The 18,103-nt window shown below is 37.9% G+C and overlaps 1 protein-coding gene across 1 annotated transcript in view; it reads right to left on the bottom strand.

The window, feature by feature from the left end:
* The window catches only part of ABI3BP (ABI family member 3 binding protein), a 134,910-nt gene that overhangs the window by 92,747 nt on the left and 24,060 nt on the right, over positions 1-18,103 (bottom strand). The window contains exons 6-14 of the mRNA XM_063127713.1: positions 17,191-17,240; positions 11,371-11,422; positions 9,001-9,072; positions 8,218-8,307; positions 6,432-6,509; positions 5,856-5,930; positions 4,953-5,027; positions 1,113-1,184; positions 720-791 (exon numbers count right to left, since the gene is read on the bottom strand). Coding sequence (XP_062983783.1) covers positions 720-791; positions 1,113-1,184; positions 4,953-5,027; positions 5,856-5,930; positions 6,432-6,509; positions 8,218-8,307; positions 9,001-9,072; positions 11,371-11,422; positions 17,191-17,240 — 636 coding nt within the window. The remainder of the gene's footprint in view (positions 1-719; positions 792-1,112; positions 1,185-4,952; positions 5,028-5,855; positions 5,931-6,431; positions 6,510-8,217; positions 8,308-9,000; positions 9,073-11,370; positions 11,423-17,190; positions 17,241-18,103) is intronic.

Below are 18,103 nucleotides of genomic sequence, written 5' to 3'. Positions count from 1 at the left end.
GTTAAAACACGTGTAAGAAATGTGATAAATAAATAAACATCATGTTTAGTTTGGCTCATATATTCCTAAACCATGTCTCAGTCCTCTCCAGCATGCTCTGAATACTTATCCCTTTTCCTTCTAAGAAAAAAAAAGCAGCTTGTAATACCGTAACAAGACCCATCAGACAGCAACAATAGGATTTTGATAGTTCTTTGCAAATCCAGAACGTAAGGCAATAGGTGTCTCAAACAGGGGACTCTCACAACTCCTTATGCAACCAGGGCAGCTAGCAAGTGCAGAGAACTCTCGGCTTAATCTTTGTTGTTCTGCAGCACCACTGTGCAGGCTCACTTTTTTTTTTATTGTGAATATCAACAAACAGAACAGAAAATACAGACTCCTAGCAGGTGTGCTGCAGACTTCAGGCCAGCAGGACCTGAGGAGCCAATCGTGTTTCATCTAGCCCTACTCAGGGCTTGCTTGAAGGGGCAACAACCCTTAAAGAATCCATGGGCTGTTGTGTGAACGGATCCAGTATGACTTCTCAGCACAATGTGCTTATAAGGATGGGAGAGAGTCTCTTCATGTTAATATAATGTTTCTCTGCATACATATATACTTGTGGGATGTAGGCCTATTGTTGTTCAACAATAATGCAATTTGACAATAAAGTAGCAAATGGCTTTATTGTCAAACTGCATTATTCAAATTCAGCTTTGTGGATGGGACATAATTACCTGGCTTTGTCTGTGTGTGTTTTGGAGCAGGCGTTTGGGGTTCTGAGGGAACTGGTTGCATTTCACTTGAAGCTATAGCAAAAGAAATGACCGTGTTTTATAAAGGTAATAGGTACAGAATTCATCTTGCAAAAAGAATATTTGTAAGGTCCATTGGTACAGTGGGACTTCTGGAGAGTAATTTTGCAAATAATGTAAAAATATTTGAAAGAAATCAGCAGAACCTTAAATTTACTTAATCCTATGAAGAACCAGAACAAAAGCAAATACCATCACAATATCACAATGCTGTCTTTGTATTATCAAACTCATGCTCTAAGAATGCTAACCCTTTCCAAGAAATCTTAAAGTAAAATTGAAATCAAAAGAAAGCTTTGAAAAAAACACCATTACCCAATGTTTCTGTGGGCATTTGGAGTGGAGGTGGTGTTTTAGTTATAGGAAATTCTGGAAACTTGCGTGGAGCTAAAAGTTGGAAAAAAAGAAAAGAAGAAAAGCCCAACATATGAATACTCCAAATCCTGAAAAATAAGTACTTACAATATTTTTAAGGCTCATCTATATTTTTAGATGGAAAATAAAGACTTAGCTGTTATGTGATAAATTGTTTTGTGAGTATAGATAATGAAGTGTTTACTCAAGATGAATCTTATGTGGTGGAGTTTTTACACCACCGTTGAGAAATGTGTTGTCTGGCGGGAAAACTCTATGCAATGGTGGAGGGTTTTTTTGGGAAAACACTTCACGCAGAATATGCACACTGGGCAGAGGAGAGTTCCTGCACAACCATTCTGTTGCATATTGTGTGGTGGGCTCCATGGAGTTTTCAGTTGTGTTGAGTTGACCTTTCCCACTGGCTATAGAGTTCCCTCACAAGAGTGGCAAAAGGAGCGAGTGCCACTCTAGGAGAGCCACCGGGATTGGTTTTTTGCTGCAATGGCTGATGGAATATGATCAGGAGGGCTGGGGGAGGAGAGAGGGTGGAAGAACTGTCAATCAAACATTGTGATGGATTTTACTCAACTCCACGGTAGGCCACAGTCACACAATGGTGGAGTTAGAACATCTTGTGTGGGGAGTATCCCCTAAAAACTCAAGCACTGAGTGGAGTTTTCGCACTGCATTGACTAATGTGTTGTCTGAACTGAGCCTATAAGATGCATGATGTCCAATTGACTTTCAGAATGTTAGATATGAACAGTCCACTCTTGCCACCTGTCCTATGTTGAGAGCATGATTGTAAAGACCATGGCATAACTCCAATTGACTTTCAGAATTCACATTCAGATGCAAAACAATGCTTGCCCTGAGTGAATAACACTTCAATGAATTTTACCCTAGTTGGACTGGACTTCAGGCTTAATCAACTTTGTCCAACTACTGAGGCAAAAAGGAGATGTGCCTTGCCCAGCTCCTAGAAGGCAACAGTTAATCCCATCCCCTTTGGATAGCAAGGAGTAGGACACTCTTGCATGCTGCAATGAACTGGAAGAAAAGGAACTTGTAAGTCAATTTTAAAGAAAATAAAATTTATTTTGCTTAAGGAAATTCAAAAAGCACTTTGGCTACAATCCAAAATAGCTAATCATGATTTAGATTATTTATTTCAATGAGATTAAGTGTGTTTGATTGTCTTTTGGATTGTGATAATATTTACACATTATCTTCTGGACTCTCTAATAACTATAATTGTCTTATTATTGAACTTTATAGGCAGCTCACAGAGCCTCTTTTGGCTAAAGAGCTGAGTAAAAACACTTTAATTAAAAATAAGGAAGTATAACTATAAATAAGAAATTTGGAGAGTGTTAATTATCAGGTTATATGTGATTATTTCCATATACCAATTTTTCCAGATGCAAACTTGCTGATATATTCTGTATCTTATGCCAATTACAGTGGTGGCCAAAACTGTGGACACTTTTTGAAATTTTCATGTTTTGCAACTTTGCATGCTTATAGAAAATGTTCTGTTTCACAAAATTCAAATGTTTATATATCAATTGAAAGACCTGTGATTGGCCAGTAGGGTTGGCAATTCCATTCCGCTTCTTCACTCAATCACACCTGTGTTTGTCTTTAGACTAGAATAGGCATAAGTTTTTTTGTACTGCAGATATATGCATTCTGTTATTTGTATTTAATTCAGCATTAAATTCTCTTTCAATTGATATATAAATATTTGAATTTTGTGAAACAGAACATTTTCTATAAGCATGCAAAGTTGCAAAACATAAAAGTGTCCACAATTTTGGCCACCACTGTATATTTCTAATGGTTCCAGAAACTGGTTGTTGTTTTTTCAAAATGAACACAGAGTTCTCTTAAACTTTATTATTCTCTTTCTTTTTCTATGAATTAATGAACCTTTTTGGATCTGTTGTATATTTTAGGTTCACAATATCCTCTCTCTTTAGTGGCAGTGTGTGATATTGTTTAATAGTATTATATCATAAAACAGAAGCTTTTATAATATATTTTGTGATTAAAATGATATCTAAAAGAAAACTTAGTGGATGGGTTTAACTTATTGTCTGTGGAATAACCTGTATACTTGTAAGTAAAATTTCAGGATTTTTTTTCCTTTTTAGTAATATTAAAAGCAAAGCAATACATGGAGACTGAGGCCTTAGCTAGACCTAAGGTTTATCTCGGGATCGTCCCTATTCATGTAAATGACACATAGGATATCCCTGGAGCAAGCAGGGACGACCCTGGGATGATCCCGGGATAAACCTTAGGTCTAGCTAAGGCCCAAGAAACAGCCAACTTAGTTATCCAGTGTTTTGAATTTTTGCCAATTTGTTCATAAGAGGAATATTATTTTCTTGGAATCCACTTTCTTGCCCATTGTCAGCTGGGAAAAGAAACATAGGTTTCACTTTTAATCCCTGTACTTTTCTGTTTATGTTCAGTGTAATACCATACTATTCTAAACAACTTTAAGTGATATATTCTAAGACTTAAAACTGTAGCTCTCAAGTTCACAGTCTCTTCTTTGTTTTTTTAATCTAGATTCCTATACTAACAATAGTGTTGATTCCTGTTCTTTTGGTTTACGCACGGATCATCCTGCTCTTGTTTTGAAGTTATTTTTGATCACTGATGGGAGATAAGTAAGTATTTAAATACAATTAACCTTTAAGTTTTCTGTTGTAGAATCTATGGCCCTGTTCAGAAGACACCTTCAACCAAGGTTCAACCATAGTGAATAAGGCTTTTTGCCTTATTCACCATAGTTAAAGCCGTGGTTTAAGGTGTCTACTGAACAAAGCCTATCTGTTGCAAACATTTTGAACTGTGCATTTTGCAGACCGGAGCACTGCTGTGCACACTGAAGTGTGCTCTTTGCAGGCAGGAGACCTGCTTACTTGGGAGTAGACATTTGAAAGTGCTGCTCAGTGATTTAGTTGTGCTTGCGTCTGAGTAGATATGCAAAAGCCTTGTCCCGTTTACATTTAAATTGATCTAAAATGGTAATTATCGTATTTGTCTCTGTTCATTTGCCTTTGGCCTCATCTTCAGATGGACATTTGCCCAGACATTTGCCAAGCCATTTCCCATTTTGCAATTTGGCCCAAGGCCTGAAAGGGTTCCCCATACATGATGGGAATTCTTTTTTAAAAGCTGTAACTGGAAGATCACGAAATAATGTCATGCAAGAATGTCAGAGTTAATATGCTAAACACTTTAATTTAACCATAAACTCTATGTAATAACAAAATGATGGATTTAGCACATTCCAAAGATAGATTGGGCTGTTTTTATTGTCTTAACATTGACAAATCAATGATGTAAGGACCCAAGACTTCACTTGGATGCCCAAAGTTTTCCTCTATATCCCAAAATAATAATTTTGAATTTACTTTTCAGAGACCATTTGTTCATAAGATACATAACCCTCCATTACTGCTCACATTTAATTCAATCAAAATATGTTCTTGTTCATTTACTCATCTTACTTACTAGAAAGACCATATTTAAACCATTCAGTGAGAGAGTTACTTTACAGGCCATACTGCCGAGGTTGCAGTAGTGAATATGTGGAACAGGTCATATATTCATATTAACATTTTTTGGGGGGCATGGCAGCGATTACTTGCTTATCTATCGTATGACAGTTATGCCATCAGGAATACAAGAAACTGTATGCCTTTAAACAATATGCACCCACCCACAGAAGTAGCCTTCAGTAGCCCTAAGTCTGCAATGGAAGTACCATAAAGTATTTACCCAGTGTGTCAAGTGGCAATTCAGCCATAGGAGTTATACTAGGTATTGAAGTCTTCAGTTCGCTCTCAGTGTGAGCTAAAAAAAAGAGAGAGTTAACATCCTTTCTTTACACATTCATTACACTGGGGCCATATGCAAAGCATACTTTAGGGAAGAGTGATGAGAACAAATTCAAAAAGGTAATATTTTGTATTCTAGCCTTATTATTCCAACAGGCCATGATCTATATGCTGAAGAAAATGTAGTTAACAACACACAGAGAGAGAGATTACATCTTTTTCCCAGCAAGTATGCACTTTTGCCCCCTTCTTTTTCAAAATTTCAGTTAAAGAATCACTGACTGCTTACCTGGGACCTACGTTTGAGTAAATAGGCATAGGACTGGGCTGTTAGCAATTATATTTCAAGAGTACTTTAAAATAAATTCATGAATCACAAATGTACACAGCAGTTATTATTAGCTTTCAAATTTATGCAGGAGTTATTGCTAGGTTTTGAAGATTTCAGTTTAATTTCAGAGTAAGTTAAAAAAAAAAGTTATTCTCCTTTCCTATGACCCTACATTCTGCCAGTATAACAGCTACAATTCTATCGTAATTGATTAAAGCAGTGCTATTTATTTAATAAATGTATTTACTGCTTAACAAAGGAATTTACCAAAGTGATATACAATACACTGCTATCAAACACTGGTCATGCTGAGTAATGTTATGCTGATAAGCAGTACTTTGCCCTTCCCTAAGCACTTGGTTTGCCCACAGTGGCCCATAAGATTGACACATATTTATTTTTTCATTAGGAATTGATTTATACCCTAGAAAGCAAATATCCTGAAAAATATCAACAATGGCATTCTATCAGTACCTAAACATGTACAGTATAGCACAAGAGGGCATCTCTTACCTGGAATACTCTTTGTTTCTTCTGAGATACTGGGAATTGTAGGTTTACTGCTTTCCCATTCTAGTTCAGTCATAGCTGTAGAGTTAAAAAAAAAGTTAGTATAACAATATAGAATAACTTGGTATAATCAAGTTAGGTCAAGAAGATTAAGGTAGTTGTACAGAACACAACAAACTTGGTTTCAAGATATAAGGTCTTTATTCAACATCAGTACCCTTTGATGGTGTAAAACCTAGAAAGGACGTGTACAGTTCTTCATAAAACACAGTACCTTGTGCTAAAGCAATTTTCCTTGTACATAGACAAGGGTGTAGTTAACAATAACTAGTCCTGGGCCAAATCTACACCAAGCAGGATATGACACTTTGAAAACGACTTGAAAACTGTATATGGAGTGTGTTCTGTGTCCCCACAGTTGTCACTATTGTTATAAACCATTTTAAAGAAGTAGTGTAAATCCTGCCCATGACTGAATGTAACCTTCCCCCCTTATTTTAGGTTAAGGGAACAAACTGTCTGAGAAAAATAAGTACAATTCTATTTTCTCAAATCACTAGAAACAAAAATAATAATCACCGGGCTGGGATTGTGGAGAAATTTCTTGTAGTTCTGCTGTCTTGGATTCTGAAGGCCATTCTTGAGATTCATTCTTAGCTATATTAGGCATAAAGTAGGATTTATTAAACATATGGGACTTTTGTTGTAAAATAAAACACAAATAACTATCTACTATGCCTGCAAAGAATATGATAAGAAGCAAATGATTGAAACTTTTGGAAAGTAAGATCTCATATCTTCCTTTTTCTAATAATAAAAGACATAGCATGACTATTCTAAACACTATTGTGGCACTTAGTCTCAGAACTGGAGACAACTGAACACCCCTTCCTAACCAGATCAGAACTTTGACAAGATCAGATACACCTAAATCATAAGTAAGTTTCATACAAGCTAGGCAGATGGACCTAGGCACATACTAACGGAGGAAATGAAAAACAAACCAACCCTGAATGTTTAATTGTGCAGGGCAAGCATTAACAAATAGAGCTGGAACACCACATGCAACCACAAATTTCAGTCAACTAGACTTCATCTGCAATTGGACTTCATCTTCCTCAGCAGCAACTCATCAGTTTTGGAGCTTAAGCAAAAGATGTAGCCTTTCCACATAATGTCAAAATGTGTTTTGAAATGTAGGATAATTAAATAATAACTTACTGACTTACAAGAAGTCTTTTTTTAATTTAACAAGTCTGCCTATAGTCCTATTTTGAAAAGAATTGTTGTACAGTTTGAAATCAAATTATCTACATAATATGGGCATGAGCTCATAATGGTCAGTGTGGTGTAGTGGCTAAAGTGTCGGACTGGGAGTCAGGAGATCTGGGTTCTAGTCCCCACTCAGCCATGGAAGCCCACTGGGTGATGTTGGGCCAGTCACAGACTCTCAGCCCAACCCACTTCACAGGGTTGTTGTTGTGAAGATAAGTTTATGTACACTGCCTTGGGTTCCTTGGTGGAAAAAAGGCAGGATATAAATGCAATAATAAAATAAATGAATAAATAAATAAACGGTCCAGCATCCATTCAGAGAGGATAGGGCTGGGCAAACCCGCCTGCACTCACCTTAGCATGTGCTTGCCCCACCACCCACTGGGCTGTACAAGCCTCTTCTGAGGGTTGGCAGCCACCTGCCCACACACCGAAATCTCTCACTTCTTTTCCCTGTGTAAGTGGTGGCCACCATTGATGTAATAGGGGGAATCGTGCATTTTCCAGAGCCTCTGTAAAGTGCACATTCCTCCCATGTCAATGGTTGCCTTAAAGGCCCCACTGATGGCACCTGACTGGGTCTGGGGTGGTGGTGGACATGTGGAGTAGAGTCCACTGGACTCCTGAACCCAGCCGGGCACTTGTGGCATCCCTACTGATAAACACACTAGTGTAGATCTAGCCTTAAATGGGAACTTCCTTGTTTTCTTGTAGGAAATCAGTAGAGAGAGATACCAGCTCAACCTCATTAGATGAAAAATGGGTGAATCACAAACTCCTGATCTTTCCATGTTGATGCATCTACATCTCTCTCTCTCTCTCTCTCTCTCTCTCTCTGTGTGTGTTTGTTGTTTTGTAACATAAAATAAAATCACATGCTCAGGACAAATAAATATCTGCATTAGACATGCATAAGTTCTGACTAGCAAGCCAACCATAGATATTAGCTATATATGGTAGTATCAGGGTTGGCAGTGCTAAGCATAGACATTATCGAACATGTAGCAGTCCATAATACATATGGGCAGGCCTTACCTACATGCTCAGCCTGAAATCCTGCCACTTACAATGTAACTTTGTTTCTGCTTACCCAATGTTTTCTTTGCCTTTTCAGATATATCCAGCGTCAAGGGAGGAGGCAGTTTCTGTGGAATTCCACTTTCTGGAATGATAACGTGCACTACAGATAAAGGTAAATGAGCTGTTCAGTTATATTTGTTTTTTTTAAAAAAATTAAAGGTTGCAATTAAGACTAATATAAAGGATTAGTGTTGGGGATAGATTAATTAGAAGAAATGGAGGTACAACTCATAATAAAAGTACTAGCTTTATCTTGTAAGCATGGAAAATTCAATGTTTAAAAACAGGCCACCTCAAAGCTTCAACCAGGTTTCCTCAAGGAAAACGTTTTTACTTACTTGCAAGAGATGTCAGTATCTCAAACTAAAAGCTTGTCTCTACTTAATAATAATAATAATAATAATAATAATAATAATAATAATTTAGTATTTTATATTTTATTGTATATATATTGCCTGCATGTATTTTCTTGGTTTTTTCCCTGTACACTGCCATGAGTAGGTTTTATATTTAAAAGTGGCTTATTTTATTATTATTATTATTATTATTATTATTATTATTATTATTATTAATAATAATAATAATAATTGATTTTTACCTGCAAGGTTTCCATTAACATTTACTGATAATTTTATCTATAAAGATATATCTTTCCCCATCTCTCACATTCAATACTAGTAAGTAAGACTCAAAGCAGCTCATTATATGCATTCAAAGGAAAGAGAACTTCAAAAGACAAGTGCCGAAAGGAAAAGATAGAGCATTTATCAGGAATTATGATTTTCTTAGTCACCTTGTATTGGTCCTGCTAAAGGAGACTTATCTGCAATTTTAGACTGTGTCAGATGTGTGACATTTTGGAGTACTGTGAAAACAAGAATGGAACTTTTAGAAACCAATAGGACTGTTGTCATGTAATAAGTTGAGAGCAACTGTCTTGAACAGTCTCATTACCAACATTGCCACCATGCTGTTGCAAAATTACAAATCAAGTTCTCTCACACATTATCAGAGCCAGTGAGATGTATCATCATCACCACCACCACCACCGTGCTGTCAAGTTAGGCAGTTTCTACACCTGCCTTTTTTCCAGGGATCGTCCCGGGATCATCCCTGTGCATGCAAATGACGCACAGGGGATCCCGGGAGCAGGCAGGGATGATCCCTCCATTAGGTGTAGAAAGGGCCTTAAATTAGCAAAAAGGGAGATCTAAAGGTCAGTAAGGGACAGAGTAGAGCCCTTTAGATTGTACAGTGAAGAGATCACAGGTGATTTTAGTTTCAGCAGAAGCCAGATTGCAGGGATCAAAATAAGAGTTAAAAAAGAGAAGGTCAAGGTAGCGGGGCAAACACCATTTCGTGGTAAATTGAGAAAATGAAGACTGAACTCCCATCCCTTGGTCCATTCTGGCCCTCCAACTGCCATGAGAGGGAGAGAATGCGCCAAAGGAGGGGTTTCTGAGAATCGGGGAAATAGTTGTGTATTTGAATGTAATGGGGAAAGAACTAGAGGAGAGAGAAAGGTTTATGATGTGGTGTAATAATGACAGGGGGCATGACAGCCAGATGTCAAGAGTGGATATTGCCAAGGAAATATGTGGGTTTGTTAAGTGAAGGCAAAGGCATGACTATCTCATCAAGAGATAACAGGGAGTGGGAGGAATAAATGATTGACAGAAGTGGTGGGCTCATCAAAAGGGGGCTTACAGTGGGATAGTTAGGCAAAGGGATTAAAACAATTAATTTCAGCTTTTTTGTTGAAGGAGACAGAATTCTATGCAGAAAGTGTGGGGGTGGGTTGGACTTAGTGGAACATTCAAAGTAGTGAAGAGACATTAGTTGATTATTAAATGGGGCATGGATCAAGGTGGTGTAATAATGCTGCTTGCCCAGAAAGATGATGGAGGGGGTGGCAGCCATGGATTTAAAATGGACAAAGTCAGCTAAGTCTTTTGGTTTCCTCAAATGGCACTTAACAGCATGAAATCATGAACAGAGATGGCAGAGGGGCTGAAAAAGGGTAGGATTAGTAGGGGAGGTGTCATCAAGCTGCTTTGAGCACCCTTTATGACAGAAAGGCAGGACATAAACTGAAATAAAATCAATAAAGTAGCAGTCATTTCACTATTTGAAAAGAATGAGGACAGAGCACTTCTATGTTGGTGAGTAGAGTTGGATGGATGAGACTCACTGAAAATAATGAAAATATTATTTTGGGGTTGCTATCTGATTGCTGCAAAGAAGCCTTGGGGGTGGACATGAGACATTAGTAGGGGCCAGAATAATTGTGCAAAGGTCCTTAATAGTTAGCAACCAAGTTGTCAGGCACATATTTTATTTGGGAAATTACAGGCAAATGATCCTCAATGACTAGCAAACCGCTAAAGAACCTGTGCAACATGTTCACTCCAATGATTCCTCCTCCCAAAGGTAGCACTGATGGAACTCTCACCATCAGGAAGTAAGATGCCCATAAGAATATGAATCATGCTACAAGATCCTTCCAATTCAATTTGGGTATACCTTTCCAAGATTCAAACTTAAGTTTTCGGCAAGAGATCTTCAGGCCTCTGAAATACCATTGGAGACGTGGAAAACTGGGTTCTTAGAAAATGTACAAAATACTGTACTACCCTTTCTGATCAAGTGGGAAACAGTCTCCCTACTGGGAGAGAAGCAACAAATCTGAATATAAAACAAAGATCCTCATCAAATTCTACTAACAAAAAGACTGTTGAGAATTGATGCCTGGTAACTTTGTTTGCTTTGCACAGGACATGCATCTGCAAAACCTTCTATTTTGTGCAGCCAAAGAACATAAGCTGGGCTGTTCCTGCCTACAAAATATGGGCAGGGATCCCTCTTTATTGCCAAACCACTGACAAAATAAGGTACATTTACTCTTTTCTTTTCTACACAGGTGACAAGTTCTTCTATAGGAGTTAAGACAAGTTTAGTCTTGCATCTGAGGGGAATTCATTGAGACCAGTGAATTTGCTCAAGAAGGTGAAATTTGAGTTTTCTACCAACCCTAACAGAAGCATATTCTTTTGTTCCACCCTCCTCCTCAAAACTAGCCAAGCTGCACTGACACATTATTTTCATGAGCAAAGAAATGTTTTTCATTCTATATATACCAAGCATGAGAAGTCACACAAATTACCTTGTTTGATTACTGTGATTGGAATTCGAACTTTTGAGTCTCCTGGTATAAACTGAAATGGGGAAAACATTATATAAGAATTGGGATCTAGTCCATAATATTACTTATTTTTGTTGATAATGCAATAATATACTTCCTTATGTCTAAAACTCACTTGTCCCAAGAGCAGACATAGCTTTCAGATGCACAGAAAAACAGCAGTACTGCTTTAGTTTAATCTAGCTATACAGCATTTATCTCTCTGTGTTAAAGTAAACGTAGTACTTCATAAATACATGTCCTACATGCCCATCTTGGCTGCTGAAGGAACTGCTTGGATCTTCAGCTTGGAACTGAAGCTATCGGCATACTGTCCACATGCTGGATGGTCAGAAAAACTACAGTTCATACCCAAGTACCACCTCCCGTTTTAGGCAAGATAGAGAAACAGATTGTTACTTTGAAGTTTTAAGCACACTGAGATGTCATCTTCCCTCCTCACCTCAGCCTAGTACTCTAAGCACTGTCTGGCAGCTCTGTAATTAAAATTTCCCACAATACCCCCACTGTAAAATTGCCCCAGGGCATTGTGGGAAATTTGAATGGCACTTAACACAGCCACTAAACATTGGTAGCAATGCTTCTTGAAGAGGTGTTGCCCATCAATTAAGCTCAACAAGCCCTCCAACAAAGGAGGGTGCCACCAGAGGATACCTTTCCCTGGGCCCCCTCAAACCTGGAGCCATTCTTATCACATCAAAATCTTGGATGTCCAGGCCTGCATTAAGGTTAATTGGTATAAGTAACAACAAAGAGTCCCATGGCATCTTAAAGACTAACAAATTTATTACGTCATGGGATTCCATAACCAAGATTATACTTCAGCAGATGCCAGGACATAGCTATTCAAAAACAGCTATTCTTCTGGGATTTGACCATCAGACAGTTTATAAATATGAAAAGAGCATACAAGGACAGAATTTTCTTTTATAATCATAGCAGAGCACAGATAAATTCATCTGTTCAGGTGATACATCTGAAGAACAATGAAACAGAAATATATGAATAGATTAACAAGAAATTGTTAAATGAAACAATTAGGATTGTTGTTAAGTCCTTCTTTTCATCCTGGAAATATACTGGGGTTATAGATGTATTGAAGTGGGTTAAAGGAAGGAGGGGGAAGGATGCATGGAGCCCCGCCCTCAACATCACAGAATGCACCAAGTACAAGTGTCTAAAGAAGGATTTTAGACCCTTATACTCAGCTGAACATGCTTAGAATCCCACACCATGATCAGAAACCCTAATAAAGTTGGTTTCCTGATAAATGAACACACACAGAATCCCTGTTCAAACCTTTGCTTCAAATTCATCCCAATGCATGAATTATAATGTTTCAATCACTCACTCAAAAAGCCTGATTTCAAATAAGCCTAGAATTATAAGCCTCCAGTACGGCATGTGAATAAAACAGCCTCTTCTAGCAGAACTTGGCAGAAATTCTATACGAATCTAATGTAATTATTTGAGGTCAACATGCATATGGATAGAGGTGATTCAAGGGCAGGTCTACACCAAGCAGAATATGTCACTTTGAAAACAGTTTGAAAACTGGATATGGAGTACATCCCGGGCCCCAACAGTTGTCATTATTGTTATAAATTGTTTTAAAGCAGTAGTGTAGATCCTGCCTTGATCTACTACATTTGGAATTTCAGTAACTTTTGTTAAGGTCTAAAAGGCATTCAAAACAAACAAACAGTCATGGTATGAAAGGTCCTATAGCAAATTAGAAAATGATTAAAGTACAGGAAAGAAAATTTATGCTACAACCTCTTCCCCAGTGATATAGGCATAACTGCAGCAGAAAATAAGTGTGTATATAAAAGCCAAACATCTATTCGAAACAAAAGAGCAACAGTCTTGGGATTGTTTACTCCACCTCTTCTACGAGTCTCAGTTGGTAGTTAAATATATCTTTCAAGATTCTTAGTACAAAAAGGCTGGAAGCTGCTCCCCTTTTTAGTTTACTTATCTAATTTCCTCCCAAAGGGGCAGCCAGTTCTTCTGACATAATCTAACATCACACTTGGCAATCCTAGGAATCATGCACCAACCTAGCTTTAGACTCCGTGAGGCCTTAGTTCTAAAAATTGCAGCGCTCATCTCTCAACTCTAAGGCCATTTCTACACCTGCCTTTTTTCAAGGGATCGTCCTGGGATCATCCCTGTGCATGCAAATGACACACAGGGGTCCCATATTTTAACTATGCGCTGTGTGAAGAAGTACTTCCTTTTATTTGTCCTGGATCTCTCACCAATCAGCTTCATGGGATGACCCCGGGTTCTAGTATTTTAAGAGAGGGAGAAAAATGTCTCCCTATCCACATTCTCTACACCATGCAAAATTTTGTACACCTCTATCATGTCTCCCTTAGCCTCCTTTTTTCCAAGCTAAACAATCCTAGTTGATGTAACCTTCCCTCATAGGGGAGATGCTCCAGCCCCCTAATCATTTTAGTTGCCCTTTTCTGCACTTTTCCCAGCTCTATAATATCCTGTTTTAGGTGCGGTGACCAGAACTGTAAAAAGTATTCTAAGTGAGGTTGCACCATAGATTTGAATAAAGGCAGTATGTTTAGCTGTTTTAGTCTCAATTCCTTTTCTTATAATGCCTAACATGGAGTTTGCTGTACACTGGGTGGACATTTTCATTGCGCTGTCCACCACAATCTCAAGATCTCTTTCTTGTTTGGTCACCACCAGCTCAGTTATACTTGAAGTTGGGTGTTTTTGCCCCAACGTACATCACCTTACAGTTGCTTACATTGAACCACCATTTGGATGCCCACTCTCCCAGCTTGGAGAGATCCCTTTGGAGCTCTTCCCAATCCCTTTGTGTTTTAACAACCTTAAATAATTTGTTGTCATAGCAAACTTGGCCACTTCACTGTTCACTCCTAATTCCATATCATTTATGAACAAGTTGAAAAGAATTGGTCCCAGTACCAATCTCTGTGGGATCCCACTATTTACTTCCCTCCATCGGGAGAATTGACCATTTATTCCTACTCTCTGCTTTCTCTCTAACCAGTTACTGAGCCAAAAGAGGACGTCTACTCTTATTCCATGACTGCTAAGTTTATTCAGGAGTCTTTGGTGGGGGACTTTATCAAAGGCCTTTTGGAAGTCCAAGTAAACAATGTCCACCGGATCACCCCTGTCTACATATTTGTTGGCACTCTCAAAGAAATCTAGTAGAAAATAATTGAAAATATGGTGATTAGACAAAGAGCCTAAACACGGGGCATGTGTTATTCTTTACTTCAAAGTTGGGGGTTTAAACTATATTCCAAAATGGTTAACAATTTAACATCCTTCTACATTAGATACAAAGCTGTAATTCAACACACACGCAGAAACACTCTGAGTGCTACAGTAGTACGAAAACAGAACATTTAAACAGTCATCAGAAACCAGCATGCCGGTTCTAATCAATCCAAGTTGCATATGAGATGGAATGTTGGGCTGTGCCTTTTTGCACACTTGAATCAGTAGTGGAATAGGGGAGAGGGAATTTACTGTAGGAGCCAAAAATTTGCATCCATGCCTACAGAATGCAAGCTTTATTTACTAGTCTATTATAAATTAACTAAATCACTGCAGTGTGACCACTGTATCCTCTGGCTTTAATAAAAGGGGGCTCATGATTATGACATTTCCTTAAACCCTGGCAAAAGAGATGGGAAATCACTACAACTATTCTCAAAATATTTTGATATTTTGAGAATAATGGGGGATCCTTTGATAGCTTAGGTGCTAATTTAGTGGTTCCTTGATGAGAACATCACATGCAGAAGATTTTGTGGGGCTTGGCATGAACATCTGTGGTGTGGTGTCTGCATGACAACTCTACCTAAGCTGGTAGTCTTCAGCTGCATAGTGACCCAACTGCTACAACACTTCCATCTGATGAAGTAGATTTTTGAAAGCTCTTGCCGCAATAAATGCTAGAATGGTCAAGGCTCTTTTGCTGTTTCTGTTACAACGCTACTCACCACACTGCAAGGCCAGAGGCTACAGATGACTTACTCTTTCAAAGGCTCAAAGCAACATCTTGGCAAATTATTAAGCAGCTGTTGCATCACAGATCTCTGTAGAAAACCATTCCAAAACAAGGCAAAGAGAATGTGGCCAGGGTGCCTGCATTTCGTCAATCTCTAGCTGCCAGCTGTTTGATCCAAAAGACTCCAGATGTATTTTAGGGCACTTTTACACTCTATAAAACTTGCCCCAAATGGACCTCAGGAAAGTTATAAAGGTGGCCCTCAACTATTATCTCCTTTGCTAAGATATATCCTGAGAATTGGCTTAGCAATGATTAACTCAAATCTTGATTTTGTTGAGATACCATACATTATTAGACAGAACTAAATTTGTCCATTATGCTAGTCACTGTTATTGAATTGCTTACTTTCCCCAATAAACATTCCTTCAGGTAAATGAGCCCAAAGGGAAGTATTTATTAAGCTGATTCTTTCAGCATATTATCTATTATTGTGTATATTATTATTATGATACACAAAAATGGGGTTCCCCAAATCCAAGGTGAGATGTACGATTCTTCCTCATTTCCAAAAGAAAGCAATGCTCCTCTCATTTCCCCCAAAAGGCAACACTTTCACCCACAATCAGAATTCATATTTTAATTTAAAAGTCATTTAACTATGTTCCTACATGAACAGAAAGACCCAGAGTGAATCCTGGACTTGCCCACTAATTGCATTTTGAACATTATATCATTTTATGAACAAGCAGCTTGATTATATACAAGATAATCCAAAGTAATTTGATAAGAGCTTTGGGTTGAAGGAAAGTTTCTTACAACAAGATACAGCCTGTATAAGATCATCTACATAAAGGTGGAAAGCTATTGTGAGGCTATAGGTCTTTTGCAATGATTTTTAAAAAATGTTTATTTGCATTATTTAATATAAATATTAAATAAATTACAAAGGTAATTTTGCCACTGACTTAAAATAGGTGCTGGATTGCACTCTGAGAGCCTAGATTGAATGTTGGCAAGGAAAATAATGGAGGTCCCTTTACTGCCAAGTTCGCTGCTTTAGAAACAAGGAAACAGGGATGGTCGAAGTCATCCACTTCCACATCCATCTAGTCTGACCTTGGTCATTGGTTGGCGGATAAGGAAAGCCACATATCAGATTTTCTTTCTCCCAAACAATATTTCTACCAATAGTCAAATGTAATCTTGCACTGAATGGAGGTTCCCTATTTTGAGAGGATAATATTTGCATGTCAAATGTGCAAGAATTAAGTAATTAGAAAAGAAGTGTTTCATCTCCAAAAATATTATTGTTCTCTGCCCAGAATTCACATCTACCATCCGGTACAGATTTGATATAAAAATGCCGATAGGCTGATTAAATCAAGTTTTTGCATGAAATTGCTATGGATTGGGTACTCTTCTAATTTGAGGAGAAATTAGAAATGGCTTTCTTTGAAAATGTTTAATAACATTGTTTGCATAATTCGCCCAATTTTATTGGGGTTTTTTTTTTTAAAATAAAACCCTCAGATTAATAATAAGAATAAGAATAAGAATAAATTTTTTTCTTACCTGCCTCTCGCTCTGGATCAAGGCAGGGAACAACATTAAATACAATATAATACATAAAACTAGTTAAAAGAGCATATAAAACCAATACAATATTAAAATAACAATCACTAATGTGGTTGATATTAAAATTGACCATATTTGACGTATTAGTTGTACATAAATTATACTAGCCAAGAGAAATAAATTTCATTGCATACCTGTGGTACTCTGTTGTTCTGGAGTTGTCCATTTTCTTTTATTTTACCTACTATAAAAATACAGCAGAATTACTTTGAATTCTTTAATGCAAAGAAAAAATAACAGTTTACAAATGTAGTATGATACTTTCAAACTGCATCCCAATGTTTATGACTTTTAGCTATCAAACAGTTAAGGATTTATTTTCCTATTCCTCTACTTAAGTTTAAATCTTAACTTTTCACAATTGCTTTGGAGACAACATGTGCACATAATTAGCGGCTGTAATATCCACATCTGGGTCTCTTGTTTTGACTGATTGAAGCATATGTGCTGCTTTTTCTTTGTTAACACCTATTTGTCAAATTGTCATCTTGAAGCTAGCAACCTATAACAAGGGACATTACCATATGTCCATACAGGTTGCCACAGACCTTGTTAAAGATAGCTCATTTACCAGGCTGTGATCTCCTGTGACCAGGAGAAAGCATAACGGGGCCATGAGTGAACAGAGGTTGGGAAGGCCAAGCAACGCTAGGTGTTTGGGCCTCTTGAGACCAGAAATCTGAGGAGCTGCCAAGACTAGAGCTATTTGACAAGGTTGTGAAGATACTTAGACCAGTGAAAATGCTGTTGTCACAGGAGCTCACATACTGCTCTAGAAGACTTCTTATAGTATTCTAGGTACAACTTGTTGTTGTTTTGTTGTTTATTCGTTCAGTCGCTTCCGACTCTTTGTGACTTCATGGACCAGCCCACGCCAGAGCTTTTTGTCAGGTGTCGCCACCCCCAGCTCCCCCAAGGTCAAGTCTGTCACCTCCAGAATATCATCCATCCATCTTGCCCTTGGTCGGCCCCTCTTCCTTTTGCCTTCTACTTTCCCTAGCATCAGCCTCTTCTCCAGGGTATCCTGTCTTCTCATTATGTGGCCAA

This window comes from Elgaria multicarinata, chromosome 5 (assembly GCF_023053635.1).
Source record: "Elgaria multicarinata webbii isolate HBS135686 ecotype San Diego chromosome 5, rElgMul1.1.pri, whole genome shotgun sequence".
NCBI lineage: Eukaryota > Metazoa > Chordata > Lepidosauria > Squamata > Anguidae > Elgaria > Elgaria multicarinata.
Note: the sequence above shows the minus strand (reverse complement) of the source record. Positions and strands in the feature narration are given on the sequence as shown.